The 17066-nt window shown below is 42.0% G+C and overlaps 1 protein-coding gene across 1 annotated transcript in view; it reads right to left on the reverse strand.

The window, feature by feature from the left end:
• The window catches only part of ADGRV1 (adhesion G protein-coupled receptor V1), a 321712-nt gene that overhangs the window by 269805 nt on the left and 34841 nt on the right, over positions 1–17066 (reverse strand). The window contains exons 12-20 of the mRNA XM_056849141.1: positions 14908–15034; positions 14636–14821; positions 13198–13378; positions 12036–12199; positions 9741–9864; positions 9244–9510; positions 6171–6297; positions 2832–3049; positions 1288–2031 (exon numbers count right to left, since the gene is read on the reverse strand). Coding sequence (XP_056705119.1) covers positions 1288–2031; positions 2832–3049; positions 6171–6297; positions 9244–9510; positions 9741–9864; positions 12036–12199; positions 13198–13378; positions 14636–14821; positions 14908–15034 — 2138 coding nt within the window. The remainder of the gene's footprint in view (positions 1–1287; positions 2032–2831; positions 3050–6170; positions 6298–9243; positions 9511–9740; positions 9865–12035; positions 12200–13197; positions 13379–14635; positions 14822–14907; positions 15035–17066) is intronic.

Raw genomic sequence — 17066 nt, forward strand, 5'->3', positions numbered from 1 at the left:
GTTGGTTTCACAGCAACCAGGATCCTGTCCACATCAGTCCCGGTGAGTCAGCCAAGGGCCTCCAGGTCACTAACTGTATCAAAAGTGGGGGGGGGGGTTGTGGCAGAGCAATGAGACATGCATTCACAAATTTCACACTGAAACGTTCAGTACAAGACTGTGAAGTCAGCTATTGGAATTGCAACTTTGGGATCAAATCTCCCTACCAATATTTAAATTGTAGATTTAATGTTCATGTTTAGAATGACCACTATAAAAAAAAATACCCTGCCACTAGCCTAGCGATGTAAAATGTCTAGAAAGCCATGGGGGAGAAAACAGGAATTTGGGGAGAAATGGAAATGAATGCAATACTTACTTTCCTATCAAATTTAAACTTCTTTTCAGATTGAACAACATAAAATTAATTATTATTAATTATTCGGCATGTGATAGTGTACTATTTGGCATATTTATCGAATTTAAAAGTACAAATGTCTTCATTTTCTGACACTTGACAAACAGTTGAAAACTCCTGCATTCTATGCTACCATAGCACACAAATCTTTAATTTTTGCCATCTGACAAGTATGAAAAAATAAAATTTCAAGGTAGAAAACAATTTCTGTAGCAAACGGAATTATTTGGATGGAAATTCTCTCATAGAATCACAATCGGTAGGTCTACCAGCATGTTTGGATATCAAGCTAAAAATTATAACATTGAAAACACTGAACTGTTTAAGAATGTATTATCATGAAACAAATAATAACAATTTGCTGACAAAATTATTTACATTTAAGCAAAAAGTTGAAAATATTGTATATATCTAGAAGTTTTTTTTCCCAGCGCTGTCTCAAACATCCTGATTTTTCAATTGGAAAAATTGAAAAAGTCCTCAAAAGTCTGCATACTATACATTATGAATTACCTGCATACTATACATTTTGAATTACTTTTAGAAGCATTTCACACATACTACAAGAAAAATATTTCATAGATGTTTTTTCTCAACGTTCCCCTAAATTTTCCATTGAAAACTGAAAAAAGACCTGGGGGGTGAAGCAGTATTTCTCCCCATTTCCCCCATGCCCTCAAATCTCTACACTGATCTGTGCAACAGTGTTTTTTTCTTTTCTTTGATTAAAAATGGAAATCCAACTACATGCATTTATATCTGACACAATTAAAAAAATTTATCAGCGAAAATATTCAAGTTGTTGACTTGTGCTGTTGCTAGAAGTTTGGGCCTGTCAAAATTCACCTAGACTGAGAAAAAGAAAGGTCTCTACACGGCATATTGCTTACCATCAGCAATTGCTTCTCCTTTGAGGCTCTTAATGCCTCCAGGCACCGGATTTCCATCAATGAAAAACTCAATTATGCCATCATCCAGTGTAAGCAGAAGGTGCAGCCAAGTATTTTCATCCAAGTATTTCATGACTGTGATCTTGGCCACAAATGTTCCATTAGACTGCAGTGGTGTGTAACAAAGCTTTACAGAAACATGGGATTCATTTGTGTGAATTTTCACTCCATAATACATGGTTCCATTTCCATTGTCCTTTGAGATTACAAATCCATCACTCTTGGCACTAGGAATCACCCAGACTGAAAATGTGAAGTTGGCAAGCGTTCTGTTCTTACTGATGTAGAACTCAGGCTCAATGACCCCAAACGCATCCTCTTCGCCACTAAAATACAAAGCGTCTGTTCCAGTGTGTCGACGACGCATGTGAGGCTGCGACTGCACTGAATTTGAAAACTTTCCCAGCAACAAGCAATCAATCATCAGAGGCAACCCTTCCTTGAATGTACCAGACAGTATTTCCCAGCCAACTCGGACATCTCCAAAAGTTCCCTGCTGCCTCCATATCGTAAAATTGGTAACATAGGACATATCATCTTCAGAGAGAACATCTTCTGATATCTCTCTCTCTTGGCTCTCAGGATCTACGATGAAAACTCCAAAGGGGTCGTCGTTAAATGGGATCATCACTGTCACTGTCAGGTTGGTTTCAGATAAGTGGCCACCAGGTCCTGGAGACCCACCTAAAATTTATATAAAAAAGGTTAAGTGAACTCTATATGAAGTTAGCTCATCCACCCCTCTCTTAAATGACATTGGCCTTATCAACCAGAAGCGTACATACTCCTATATTTAAAAATAGGACTAAACTTTCTGTGGCAACTAAATAACCAAGGATCAATTTGTACAGTCAAATAAAGCTATCAATCTTTTCTTGGAATGTTCCATCTTATGAGGCAGATTTTAATGCCTCCCCACTCAAACCTAAAACCTTTCTGTGCATAAATGAAAAGACTAAGTTGAACCCTTATCCCCAACATATTTTTCCATACACATGGAAGTTAATTTATAAGGAAGCACTAAAAACTCACAACTACCTTACCACCTGCAGAGGTATGGCCCAGAAAAAGCTTTTATCTCTTGAGTTTGTTGATTCAGTAAACTGGTCCTTTGTAACTTATTTTACAAGTGCTTTCATAGATTTCTTTTTAAAACCAATGTACAGCGAACATTCAAAAAGAGTGAATTTTAAGCAGCATTTCTTCAATACACCCCACTGCTGTAAAATCAGTACATAAATACACACAGAAGAAAATGACAGAACTCATTTTTCATCGTACAGATTATGCAAGCATGCGATTGGAAGATGTATTCGGGCTTTTAGGTAAATTATCTCATTAAGACTAAAAACGGTCTCCCTTTGCAAGGCCTAAGATTAATATTCTGCCCTTCAGAAACGAAGTTTAAATTCTCACAGCCTTTGCATTTTGCCACTGTTTTCTGTAATGCGTTTAGAGGAGAGAAAGGGTGTTCCCCACTATACCTGTAGCATTCACTAGCTTAAGTATGTAAAATTCATTGAATTCTGGAATTTTATCCAATATAGCATGAAGCGTGATTGGCTTTGACCCTTCACCATCTCTGAACCATACAATCCCAGACACTTCATGGAATTCTTCTCCTGGTTCCAAAGCAGAACTATTCTCAAACAGCTGCCAGGTCAAGGAAACATTGCCAAAGCAACCTCTGTGCCTCAGAATCCTGTACAAGAGATCAGACATTGGGAGTGCTTTTTCTCAGGCAAATAACAGTTGTAAAACAAAACAACACAATACTAACACATTTCATAATTACTCACACAATCATGTAATACATCTACAGCACCTTTTAGAGAGAAAGAAAATAAGAACATAAGAAGAGCCCTGCTGGATCAGACCAGTGGATCCATCTAGTCCAGCATCCTGTCCTACACACTGGCCAACCAGTTCTTCTGGAGGGCCAACAACAAGCCACAGAAGCAGAGGCCTTCTCTGATGTTGCCTCCTGGCACTGATGAGATTTACTGCCTCTGAATGTGAGGGTTCCCTTTAGTCATCATGGCTAGCAGCCACTATTCCTCCAGCTGTCGATGCCTGACTCGCATTTGCAGCCCAGGTTCTTTTTCCTATTTCCACACGGCATCGTGGTCTCACGTTCCTTTCTTCACCAGCTTTCCTGCAATCTTTGCAAAACCTGCTTTACTATTACCTTTTTGGAACGATAGCTCGAAAGCCAGCATGATTGCCATGTGGGTGGTCCTACCCATATTAATGCCATTTTCACTGTCCCAAAGCCTAAACATTAGGGGGGAGAACCCCGTCTCCAATTCAGTACTCGAAAGGTACTCAGGCTACTTAAAGGAAGACTAGAAAGAACTGGCAGGGGTGCTTTTGCTACAGCATGTTGGGTCTTTCAGGAAGAAGCTGTACATCATAGCCCATTGAGCCCCCTTTTCATTGTATCACTGTGTTCAAGAAAGGCTTGTGGAGTGCTCTGTTTTGATAATTCCAACATAATAATAATACATAAGTCCTACAAGGATCTCTCATATCGGCTATGTCATTCAAAGATAATCAATCACATTTTTAAAAAGCAAAACAAAATGGGGAGGGGAACCCAGAAGCAACAATTACAAACACACACAAGGAAAATGCACTTCTCTGTTATTTAAACCAGAGTCATTTCTTGAGGTTCTTCTCTGTTATTTAAACCAGAGTCATTTCTGGAGGTTCACTAACTTATCCTCTTGTTAGAGAGTGTCAATGGATTATGCACTTCCTGCTGAGTTAATTGGCACCTTGACAAGGGGCACTTCCTGCTGAGTTAATTGGCACCTTGACAAGGGGCATTAGCCAAGCAAAAATAATTTTTGAAACCCTGCTGCTCCGGGACACATTCATGAATAACCACCAATAATGGCTTGTATCTCTAAAGCCTGTAGAATGGGAAGCTTCTCTGAGATCTCTCATTGGTATATAAGAGTTTACTTTCCTGCAGAGATTTGTGGGGAAAAGATGGATAAGAGGATATGAGACATGAAAGGTAAATGGTGAAGGTAAATGTGCTGTACTGAGGAAAATGTCCAGTTGCACAAGCTGAATTGTTATATGCACTGGAGGTGAAGTTACTACAAAAGTGGTGTAATATGTCATGCTGATGGGAAATACCTGTCAACTGAAGTTCTGCTTTGCAAATTTGCACAAACATTTCTTTGTTGTATAAAACAAAGTGATTTTTTTGTCTTCTACAAATATTTGTGTTAATCTTAGCAGTTTTTATTTTGTTCCAAGCCCATATGCCTTGAAAGAAACATTCTCAATATTCCCATTTTGAACAACTCCAAGCTTTTCTGGATGAGGCAAATTGTTTAGAGCCATTCCAGTCTAGGTTTAGGCCTGGTAATCAGACTGAAACAGCCTTGAGAACCCTGGTGGATGACTGTCACCAGGAGATGGATGGAGGGAGAGTGATGGTTTATTCTCCTGGACCTCTTGGAGGCTTTTGATACCATCTATCATGTTGTCTTTCTGAACCACCTATCCAGACTCGGATTGGGAGACGCCGTTCTGCAGTGGTTCCAATCCTACCTTGAGGGTTGGTTTCAGAAGGCGGTGCTGGGGGACTGTGGTTCAGCCCCTTGCCCTTTGGCCTATGGGGTCCTACAAGGTTTCATCTTGCCCCATTTGCTCTTTAACATCTACATGAAACTGCTGGGTGAGGTCATCTGGAGATTTGGGTTGGGCTATCACAAATATGTGGATAACACTCAGCTCTATCTTGCGCTTCCAGCTGATCCCAGGGAGGCTGTAGAAACCCTGAACCAGTGCCCAGAGGCAGTTTTGGAGTGGATGCTGGCTAATAATATAAAGCTTAATCCTGACAAGACAGAAGGTCAGACCCGAGATTTAAAGGGTCATTCCTTCTGGATGGGGTTGCGCTCCCCTTGAAGGAACAGGTCTGTAGTCTAGGAGTATTCTTGGACCCAGGCCTAATGTTGGATAAACAGGTGGCAGCTGTGGCCAAGAGGGCCTTTTATCAGCTTCGGCTGGTTAGGCAGCTGCAGCCTTTCCTAGGCAGAAAAGAACTGGCCACTGTGGTGCATGCCCTGGTTACATCTACATTAGATTACTGCAATGAGCTCCACATGGGACTGCCCTTGAAAAGAACCTTCAGAACTTCAAGAAACGTCAATTGGTATGGAACACTGCAGCCAGGATGTTGACTTCTCGGTGATGGCATCAAAGCTCTGGAACTCTCTTCCGAGGCCGATTCGTCGGTTCCCTTCTGTTGAGGTCTTCTGCCGGCAGGTGAAGACTCATTTGTTTCATTTGGCATTCCCTCAATGACCCCTCTCCTTCGCAACCAGTGTTTTTATGTTTTGTATTTATTTGAATTCTATGTTTTAACTCTTTTAAAAATTCTTTTAATTATGTTTGTTTGGGGGGGTTATTTTAATGGTTTTATAATATAATTTTATCTTGTATGTTTTAAATTGTTAGCTGCCTTGGTGGCCCTTGTAAGGGCAGAAAGGAAGGATACAAATTTTGTAAATAATAATGATAATATTTAAGCATGAATTATGACAGTTCTCACAGATGACGTGTCCAAAAACATAAAATGCAAGGGAACTGAATACGCATCTAACTTCCAAGGAAGGCCTCCATATGTCAAGAAATGAACAGCAGCTTCACATACCAAAACCCTTCTCAAAAGATGAAAATGTGAAAACATTTCAGTGTATCAATTTTTACATGGAACTGATTTGCAGCAAAAGGTTTCAGTACATCTTCTCCCAAGATACTTTGGAGAAAAAGACAGGAGTATTTTATTGAATATTACTTACCAAAAATTATTGGTCTTGCCTTCTTCCACAGCTTTGACTGTAGATTCCAATGAAAAAATGCCATTTGGGTCATCATTTGCTTCAATTATTACGGTTGCTGTGCCAGATTCATAGACTACTGTGTCTCCTACACAACAGGGGTTTTGTTTAAATATAAAGCTAAAAACAGATTCATATCTGAAAAGAAACCTATTTTTCACATTCATATCCTAATATTTTGCCAAGGCCAAGATTTTAAATATCTAGGATCTTCACCCTACGGAACAAGAACATACCTTCTCACACAGTACATAAGCATAATGTTCACACAGGGCTTATGCATAAAATTATACAAGCAGAGACCTGAATCACACAGCTAAATCACAGTACCAGGTTTTTGTATGCTTTTTCAACCCAGCAAGTCCAAAAGTAGCTAACGAACATATTAAAATAATAAAATTATAAACCATGACACTGAAAATGAAAACATCACAACATTTGACCAGGAATAATTGGATAAAATCAGCCAAAAAGAAACAGCAATAATTCAAATTCTGCCAATATTATTTTTAAACTCATCAAAATAGAACACACTTTAGGCCTAAAGCATTAAGATTCTATCTATATAGGCCAGTGATGGCGAACCTTTTAGAGACCGAGTGCCCAAACTGCAACCCAAAACCCATTTATTTACCGCCAAGTGCGAACACGGCAATTTAAACACGGCAATTTAAGCCAACACGGCTTAAAGCATCTACCGCAGGGGTGGGGAACCTTTTTCCTGCAAAGGGCCATTTGCATATTTATAGCATCATTCGGGGGCCATACCAGGTGTAGCTCTCCCGGTGGCGGCGGTGGGGGGGGGGAAGAGATGCTAGGGCTGCCAGGTCTCCAGCCACCACCTGGAAGTTGGCAACCCTAGTAGAGGAAGGGAGGGGGGAGGGATGGAGAAAGGAAGGAACTTGGAAAGGAAAGAGAAGGAAGGAAGGAAGGAAGGAAGGAAGGAAGGAAGGAAGGAAGGAAGGAAGGAAGGAAGGAAGGAAGGAAGGAAGGAAGGAAGGAAGGAAGGAAGGAAGGAAGGAAGGAAGAAAGAAAGAAAGAAAGAAAGAAAGAAAGAAAGAAAGAAAGAAAGAAAGAAAGAAAGAAAGAACTGGGAAAGGAAAGAGAAGGAAGGAAGGAAGAGTGGGGGGAGGGACAGAGAAAAAGAAAGAGGAAGGAAGGAACTGGGAAAGGAAAGAGAAGGAAGGAACTGGGGAAGAAAGGAAGGAAGGAAGGAGAGGGGGGGGAGAAAGAAAGGACGAAGGGAGGGAGATGGCAGGCCCTTCTCTGGCGGACACGCGGCTGTTGAGGGGCCACCTGGCCCTCCGTGAGCGCCCTGAGGAGACGGTGGGCGAAAAACGCCGGGGAGAGGCGCCTGAGGAGGAGGACGATGGCGGCGGCTGTGGCCTGGAGCTGGTCTTTTGGGAGACGCCTGAAGGGGACGAGGAGGAGGAAGGCGGTGAGGAGCTGCTGCTAGAGCCTGGAGGAGGGGGCCCGGCCTCCTTGCCGCTGGCCTCCCCGCCGCCTGTCAGCTGTTGGGGGGCAGGAGGGGGGAAAAGAGGAAGAAGCCCGCCGTGTGCGTGCGAGGTACGAAGCCTTCAGCCCTGCTGATGCACGCGCGCAGGTGGGGGGGAGAAAGGCGGTGTGTTGGGCGCCCTTCCCTGCTGCCCCCCCTCAAAGGCCCCCGCCAGTGGCAGCGGCACCGAGGCCAGCCAGGGGGATGACAGCGGGGGTGGCGAGGCCAGAGGCAACGACGCCGGGGCTCCAGGCTCCAGCAGCAGCTCCTCCTCCTCACCGCCTTCCTCCTCCTCGTCCCCCTCAGGCGGCTCTTAAAAGTCCAGCTACAGGCCGCCGCCGTTGTCAGAAGGAGGCTTCGGCCAGGAGAGTGCCGCCTAGCCCCTCGCCCCCGGCCCTGCTCCCCTGGCCCTGCCCCCGGGAGAGGGCCCCCCGCCCCTTCGATTGCGCCTGGCCCGGCCTCCGGACGGAGGTGTCGGAGAGGGCGCCTTTTCCAAAGGGAGCGCAGCACGGCCGCCACGCAGAAAGGCTCCGGCTGCTGCAAGCGGAGGAGCGCCTGCCCCGTCCATGGCGAAGGCTCCCCGCGCGTGCCCACACAGAGGGCTCCGCGTGCACAATCCAGCACGTGTGCCATGCATTCGCCAACACGGATATAGGCTATACACCAACATTATACTTGTGAACAGACTACAGTAGGCCCAAAGAAGGGACAGGGACATCTGGTGGGGGAGGACACAATCTTGCCCTTCAGTCACACACAATAAGAAGATTACCCAAACTAACCTTAACAGCTAGAGAAGCTGAGATAGCTTTTGAAAACAGAAAATGTATAAGGTCATAATAAACAATACTACATTCTTGGACTTGCTCTTATTATCGCCTACAGAAAGGGCAGGGAACCATCTTCATAAGGGGCACAAAGATTTTTGCCAACCAACGTGAACATTTTGGGTAGCAGCCTTCTGAGTTTACAAATTCGAGACCACAGCATGAATGCAAGGTATAATAAACATGACATTATTTGGAAGCCGTGAAGCATTCTGTGTTAAAGGTACTGTATAATGCCAAATAATATATTGCACAATGCAGCCACAATGTTAAGGATTTTATTTAATCCCTTGTAAGTTCACCCCTCTACCGGTTTATGCTTATTATTTTCTCTCTTCTGCTCCATGTACTTCAGTTTGGGAGAGGATTAATAATAAATTCTACATTTGGATGTTTGTTTCACTGTTTCAATAATGTAACATAAATAATGGAAGCTGAACCACTTCCCCACAAGGACAACCAGAAAACAAGTCAGCTGGGGCTTTCTTGTGTTTGTTTCTAATCAAGCAGTATTACAATCAGCCACAAATTCATGGATTCAGACATTCTGTGTGCTTCATAAGGATATAAATAGATGCTTTGATGTGAGGTGAATGGCAACAGAAACTCTAATGATTGTCGCCCTTCCAAAATATCAATCGCAATGCAGGCAAAACAACATCAGAAAAGCAACTACTGCATAGTCGACACAGATCAAATAAATAATTTCAACCTGTAGAGTTGAAGAGAATGATGTAAAAAGTCTCATCAGACTCGGGGACATCATCGTCATTGATAAACAGGGTAATATTCTGTTCTCTTATCCCAACATCAAAGAGAAGCACTCCACTCTGTTCACTAAAAATGAAGTCTTCCCCGTCAGCACTGGCTCCTCCATTAACAGTGGCATACAAAACCGAAGCAGCAGGAGCCTCAGAGCCATTCCTTATTACTGTAAAATTAGCAATGCCACCTTCTTGGACCTTCACAATAACAGGATCTGAAACACACAAATATGGAAAAACAAAGCCATCAGAACCTTGGGCCTTCTATATAGCTTTGTCCCTTCGATAGAGAAGGAAAATCTACTAGAACTGCAAAAAAGAAAAAAAAGGGGAAATGTATGATAAACCCAGTAAATGTGCTATTCATATTTATCCCATTTTAAAGAACATGATTATTCTCTTCAGAGTACACATTTAAATGTAAGTTACAGAGTACATCTCTCACCATCAAAATAAATTGGATCATCATTTTTGGTAATCTGCAGGACTACAGTGGTTCTATTTCCCATTCTTGCACCCCCTGTAGCATTGAAAAGATTAACGGTGAATACTTCCATTTCTTCAGGTACCTGAAAAAATATAAAGCAAATCTATGTTACTTATAAAGATAATGGAATGAGAAACCTGCAATGCACTAATGTTTACAAATAATGGTGCACTCTCTTCACATCATGAGGATTTTAAGACAATCACAAAGAATTGCAGAATAATGAGATATAGATTCCCTATATTTACCTTTAAATCTTTAAGCTGTCATGATACACTGTAGTTACAACATGCATGTCCTCAACTACCTCCCACTGAAATAAGTGGGTGTAAATTTGCTGGATCTAATAAGATGGATCTAAAGAACCCCTAGGTATGCTACTTGGTCTCGAGAAAAATGTCCTGCACCTTTAATAGAGGCTTAATGCATGGAAATGGACAGTGGAAGTTTTTCATAGCATGGAGGTAAATAACACCCACAGGTAAATAACATCCCATGCAGCATCTATTAGAGACAGGACTTTTTTTTCTCCAGGCAGCTGGCAATCCTAAGAACCACAGCTAGAAGAACATAGATGCTAGCACCATTCCACCAATGCTAGCACAATAGCTTGTGCAGAAGTTCACACAGCACTTTACTAGCATAGGTTCTAGAGCAATTCTTATGCTTCCGCTTATCAAAGAGTTGTGCAAGATGTTGTGCCATCTATAGAGCAAGAAGAACATTTGGGGATTCAGTTTCTCTTTCCCCGTACAACACTGTTGCACAAAGTATAAAACAGCTTTTCCACTAAGGGCACCTTTACATTCAGCCTTTTTACTTGGACTGCGGTTTTCCCACTTTCATTATTTCCCTGTAACCCCAAACATTTTATTTTCAGTATGAAAGCTGAGCATCTTAACCTGCCAGAGTAATAAACATACAGCTGCTTCGTACATGATGTTCACATTCTCCTAACATAGGTTTATAAGTGTATATACTTCTGACTTTAACATTATATTCGATTCCCCACTGCTTCATATGAAGCCTGCTGGGTGACCTTGGGCCAGTCACAGTTCTCTCAGAACTCTCTCAGCCCACGCAGAGGCAGGCATATATATAATCTACATAATTCACTCACCTTTATTTTTAGTCTGACAAATAACTAGTGATTATAACAACCAGAGAGAATATGAAAATCCTCAAGCTGTCACATCCTCTTTCAGAGTTTGTAAGTTGGTTGACCACTGGTCAGTCACTGTACCATTACTACAATCTAACCATGCCTCTTCACATCCACAACAACTAAAACACTCTGTGCTTTGCTTTCAGAGGACAACCAATGCCCATTCTTTGCCCAGCTGTTCCATGTAGTATATCTCACTCATATATACGGTAGCTGATTTGAGCATGCATATGCCTTGTTGTTTACTCAACACTTGATGACCCACAACTGAATAGGCGAACTGACTTCACAGGAAAAAAACATTGTGTTTAAATACAAAGGTACCAGCTGAGGGCTTGAACTCTGTTAACTCACTTATCCATGCTACTGTCAATGAGCTTTGAACAGTGGGTCATTTTTCTGAAGATAATCTTATTTTCCTCCATGGGAAAAAAGAAAAACCATTATGTTGATAAACATATGTCCAGCAAGAAAAGTTTAAAATAGAATTGGCAAAGGAACTTCATGGGTGTAAAGTGCCGTCAAGTTGCAGCCAACTTACAGCAACCCCTTATGGGGTTTTCAAGGCAAGAGACTAATAGAGGTGGTTTGCCAGTGCCTTCCTCTGCATAGCAACCCTGGTATTCCTTGGTGGTCTCCCATCCAAATACTAACCAGGGCTGACCCTGCTTAGCTTCCAAGATCTGATGAGATCGGGCTATACTGTGCTGCCTTCCCTCCTGACAAAAGAGGTCATTAGCAAATAAAAAATCAACTGCCTTTTTTGGTCCAAGCTCAATAATTCTCACATTATTCTAGATTGTAAATTTATTTCAGCTGTATTCTGGAACATGTGCTCTTGTTTCCTTGTTCTGATTATTAAGAATCGAAAACATATCCCACTGTTATTGGTGTTCAATTCCAAATTCTTCAGATCAGCCAACTGGAGCCATAATTGTAGCTTTCAGAATTAAAATGAAGAGGACTTCCTGAAAGATGCCACATCTTCAGATGAATTCACTGATATCCAGCAACCCTTCCCTTTGGTTATAAATTGAAGTCTCACAAACCCACCCACCTCAGAAACCATTTGTGTAAAAAAAATTTACCTCATCAGGCAATGAATACACAGTGATATTTTTTGAAAATTCCTCATTTCCAATGAAAATTGTTCCTTGCTCTGGGAGGATGTCTTCTGTAGAAACTGGATGAATTGCCCAGGACACAGTCACATTACCGAAGGTTCCCTGGTTTCGTATAATACTGAACACAGCTTTGAAACACAAACATATGTTTTGTTCAAAATACAGCTTAACAGCAATAACAATCAGACAAATAAGAGAGGAAAAGCGGTTTAAGAGGCATTGAGAATGTTACTATGCTCCCTCTTTGCCTAAATGGCATGAGCTTTCAAATAACATCTTGTTGGTGCATATTAGATTTTTTGGAACCACTTGATGAACATGATATTTTGGCATGTGTTGATGATTGTTAATGTTGCCATTTGTTGGACTGCTGGACTTGATGGGCCTTGCTCTGATCCAGAATAACTTTTCTTATGTTTTCTTCCATAAAACGAGAACTTGGGGCGCACAATGGAGTTAATGGGCAATGGATTCAGGATAGACAAAATTTCTTCTTTACTCAATGAGCAATCAAATTGCAGAATTCACTGCTAGGGGATATAGTGGATGGTGATGATCATAGATGGCTTTAGAAGGGGACTGGACAGATGCATAGAGGATAGGTCCATCAAGGGCTACTAGCCATGGTAACCAAAAGGAACCTCTATTTTCAGAGGTAATAAAGCCTCTGAATATAAGGGCCAGAAAACAACATGAGGGAAAGGTCTCCAAGCCTTGTTTGTTGGCCATTGTCTGAAGCGAGATGTTGAACTAGCAAGACAATTGGTCTGATCTAGCATGTTCTTATGAGAACCGGGACCCCTTTTCATATTGTCTTTGTGGCATGGGAGCCAATGAAGAGTAGCTCTTTCTATGCCATGAAATTAACGTCAAAACCTGAATCCCTGTAGGTAGATCAGCACACTGCAGCTCTTCATCATGCCTGAAAACCTGAACAGTGGTATGGGGAAGAGCCCACTGTTGGGATCTCAGACATGACCTGACTTGCCTTAACAGAATGGGAAGAAACTGTGCTGCAGCAGCTCCTGTGCCATGAAGGTTAACGAGAAAGGCTCTGAGTTGCAGTGTGACTCAACTAGAAATAAGTGATAATGTGACTAAACCTTCAATCAAAATAAGGAATTACCAGCACAGATGTCTCCCCCTTTACTTTCATTTATAGTTACTGTCAGTCCATCCTCAACAAACTCAATTATTCCATGCGGATCATCATTCTTCAGAATAGTTATGCTGACTCTTGTGGCATTTCCCAGCTTACTTGGCAGTTCACCGTGGCTACTGAGTACCACCAAGTACAATTCGTCCAGCTAGAACAAAGAAACTAAATCAGAACAATACAAGATTGACAACGCTCACAGTAATAAATAGATTAACATCAGAGAAATTCAGATCAATTAAAAATGCTTGCATTTCTATTATTTCCAAAAGTGGTATCAGTAAGGACAGTTTTCTGATATTTTAAAATGAAATAGACAAGGAACAGACATTTGAGCCTTCTATGATAATTCTACTTCTCACCACATTATGTTTAATGAAGTTGCATACTGCAAGTGTGATTTGTCACAGTGTATCAAAGGGTAGTTCTATTTATTGTCCTGCCAAATTTAACCAACCCAAACTGACTAGTAGTCAATTCATAAAATATTTTTTCTCTGCACAAATGACAGATTTCCATTAAGATATATGTGAAAATGGTGCAAGCAAAGAAACTCCACATCAACAATCCCAAAGTTTAATAACAATAAACTTACCACATAAACTGCACCATCATAAGCTCCATTTTTATTATTTTATGTAGGGTAATTTAATAACTACTCATCAATATCTTTCACTTAGGGTTACCAACAGGGCTGGAGAATAATGCCCTGTCCCTTTAATAGAGACTTAATGTTTGGAAATGAGTAGCAGAAGCTTTTCATGGCATGGAGGTGAACAATATCCCATTAAGCTTTTTAAAGGGACTTTTTTCTCAAGGTAGTTGGCAACCCTACTTCCTCTATATTAACTCAATATACATAGAGGCAGGAAAAGGTCATGAATAGAAAAGAGTATCTGAACCTTTGAGGGCAGGAATTTTTGGTTTGGGTGCTACTCCCATAGGCCATTTGCTGGAGCGGGGAGGACGCCATTTCTGATTTGTAAAAAGCAGAGGATACAGGAAAGAAAAAACATCAATACTGGAGCTTTGGTGGTGGAAAATGCCATCAAGTGACCCTAACTTATGGTGACCCTGAAAGGTTTTCGAGGCAAGAGACAAACAGTGGTTTGCCGTTGCCTGCCTCTGCACAGCAACCCTGGAATTCCTTGGAGCTCTCCCATCCAAGTACTAAACCAGGGCAGACTCTGCTTAGCTTCCAAGAGCTGATAAGATCGGGCTAGCCTGGGCCATCCAGGTCAGGTCAAAGTACATGATATAATGCAAAACCAGGAACCCCATCAAACTACATTGCATTATATCCAGTGGGAGAGATTTGGGATACCAAGTTTCAGACATGCAACCTTTATATATTCCTAATCAGACACAGGAACGTGTTTTTTCCCCTTTATTATTTTTGTCACTTTACCTCTGGAATGCCATCCATCCTTGTTAGCAAAGTAAGTTTAATTTCCCTTTCCCCTGGGTTAAACTCCAAGATTCCCGTACTCCCATAGAACTCATTGCCATCTCTTGGCTCTACAGTGTAGCGTAGAAATTGCTTGATAAGGGTTCCCCTGGAGCGGACAATATGGAGTTCAACAGACTCTCCTTCCTTTAAAACAAAACAAAAATACAGAAACTCACTATGCTTGTATGGTGCTGTTCTACTGTGGGTGGAAGTAATTGGGGAACACTTACTTTTATCCTGTAGGGTCCTCTGGAAGAAGAAGCAAACTCAAACACTCCCCCGGGATCATCATTTTCCAGAATGATCAATTCACGGCTAGTAAATCCAGATTTTAAGATCTGATTTTCGACACTAACCCTGGGAAAAGAAACACCGTGCCATTTTGTCAGTCTGCAGGTAAGCGTGAAAGTAATTACATCTATCATCCCCTATGGAAAAGTATACAGAATTTGGACTGTTTCTTTTCATTTTACCCCCAACATATTTATTCCCCCACCCCACCCCACCAATGTTATTCTATAGTAACTAATTGTGAAGTTTTGAATTTTTTTGGGTAAATATTTTAACCACAAACCACAACTCCAGTTTGTCAATAAAGTTGTATCCAGACATATTTAGGCAGACTGGCTGCATTTTAAAAATGCAATTGAACATGCACACAACACACAGAGAAAGCCAATAAAGAACAGTTACATAACTGAAACTGAAGAGCAAACTTCAAAAATGCAGTTGAAAAAGGGAGCGCAAACCTAATACTTTTTAGTAACATTTCAATACTTGTTAGTATTTTACACCAAACTTCAGTTTATTCAGATGTTTTGTTTCCAGTTTCACCTGGAACAGAATTTGACACTTGGTGTTCCAAATCTAATAATTTCTGTTCTACAAATCTGCACAGTAAGCAGAGGTCAGTTCAAGACTACAAGAAATCTTTAAAACTGCTAAGCTGCCACTAAGTCACACCAAGCCGAAATTAAGCCTGAATGTGCACAAAGTCAGCTTGTTGCTAGGGTTCCCACACACCCGTCTCCCTTCTCATGCAGACCAAGATGAAGGAATCCTGGTTGAACAGGAACTTCAGTTACAAATGCAAGTGCATAGCTTAATCAATTAGCTTTTCCCAGAAAAAAGCTAGCATTCTTAAATTTCTTAATCAGGGATTAATCAAGGTTTAGAACCCCAGAGTGTTTTGGGGGTGGGGGATGGGAACAACCAGTTAAGCCCCATGCCTACAGTCTGGGGCCAGAGCCAAAGTTGAGGACTTCCTCGATGTTGCAGGAGTGGGACCCATCCCCCTCCCTTGTACCTCAGGCAACTACCATCGACTTGGCCAGAACTCTCAGGATGGGACCAAGGGCAGGAGGTAGCCACAGCAACTGGACATGAGCCTTGCCACCGCCCTCCTGAGCCCCAGACCTTCGGGCATTGGCTGATGATGTCATCTCCTGGTGCCAGGACAACAAAGATGATGTCGGAGGGGGAAGAGCCTCAGGAGCCACTGGGCCAGCAAGAATGAAGGCAGCCATCAGAAACCCAACTGTGACACCCTGAGCAGTGTACATGAGGGGCCAAGCCATGCAAGCACCTGGGAACAGCCAAGCAGGGAGGGCCTGGCTGAAGGCTTCCTGGAAAGCAGCCAGTGAAAGAAAGGGGGAGGGCCACCAAAGATGGGGTATGAGACTAAAATGAATGGTGCTCTAACCCCTGGCCCAGTTAATGGCTCAGGCCTTGGGGGTGGGGCCAGGGGATGGGGCTGATTGGTGGGAAAGAGGGAGGCACGTGTGCAAGCCAGGCATCAGTGCTGGGTTTGGACACATCCAGACTTACTATTAGCTTGATGTGTTATCTGAATACAACCTAAATCAACCAAATGTAAAGTTCTTGAAGGGATGTTCAACAGTGCGTTAAAGAATACTTTATGTTCCTGTTTATGTGCTGGAGAATGTCTTTGATCAAAGAGCATTAGAAAACCAGGTTTTAAAACTGGAAATTATACTTGTGTGTCACTTGTATAGTGTGTTAATTATTAATGTTGTATTGTTAGAGCCTACAGCACCAATACATGCAGGTGGGCTTTTAAAAAGCACAGTAATGAAAGCCCACAGAACATTTGAAGATATCTGTAGAAAGCAATTTTTGTCTCCCCCTCATTATACAGCTCAATTATACCATATCTGTGTGGCCGGATTTTCCAGTGGTAAACCAGAACAACCAATTTACTGTTCTGAGCTATCTTAAAAACATCAAACGCTGAGCCGTGCATTTATAACTTTTTATTATTATTCATAGGCCTTACATAAAGGAGCGTTTTCAGTCTGCCACCCCATGCTCCCAAATAAAATGGCAACAGGAAGCATGCATTGCCCGAGGAGGTCCGCAAGGCACAGTG

The sequence above is a fragment of the Euleptes europaea genome, chromosome 4 (genome assembly GCF_029931775.1).
Source record: "Euleptes europaea isolate rEulEur1 chromosome 4, rEulEur1.hap1, whole genome shotgun sequence".
Taxonomy (NCBI): Eukaryota; Metazoa; Chordata; class Lepidosauria; order Squamata; family Sphaerodactylidae; genus Euleptes; species Euleptes europaea.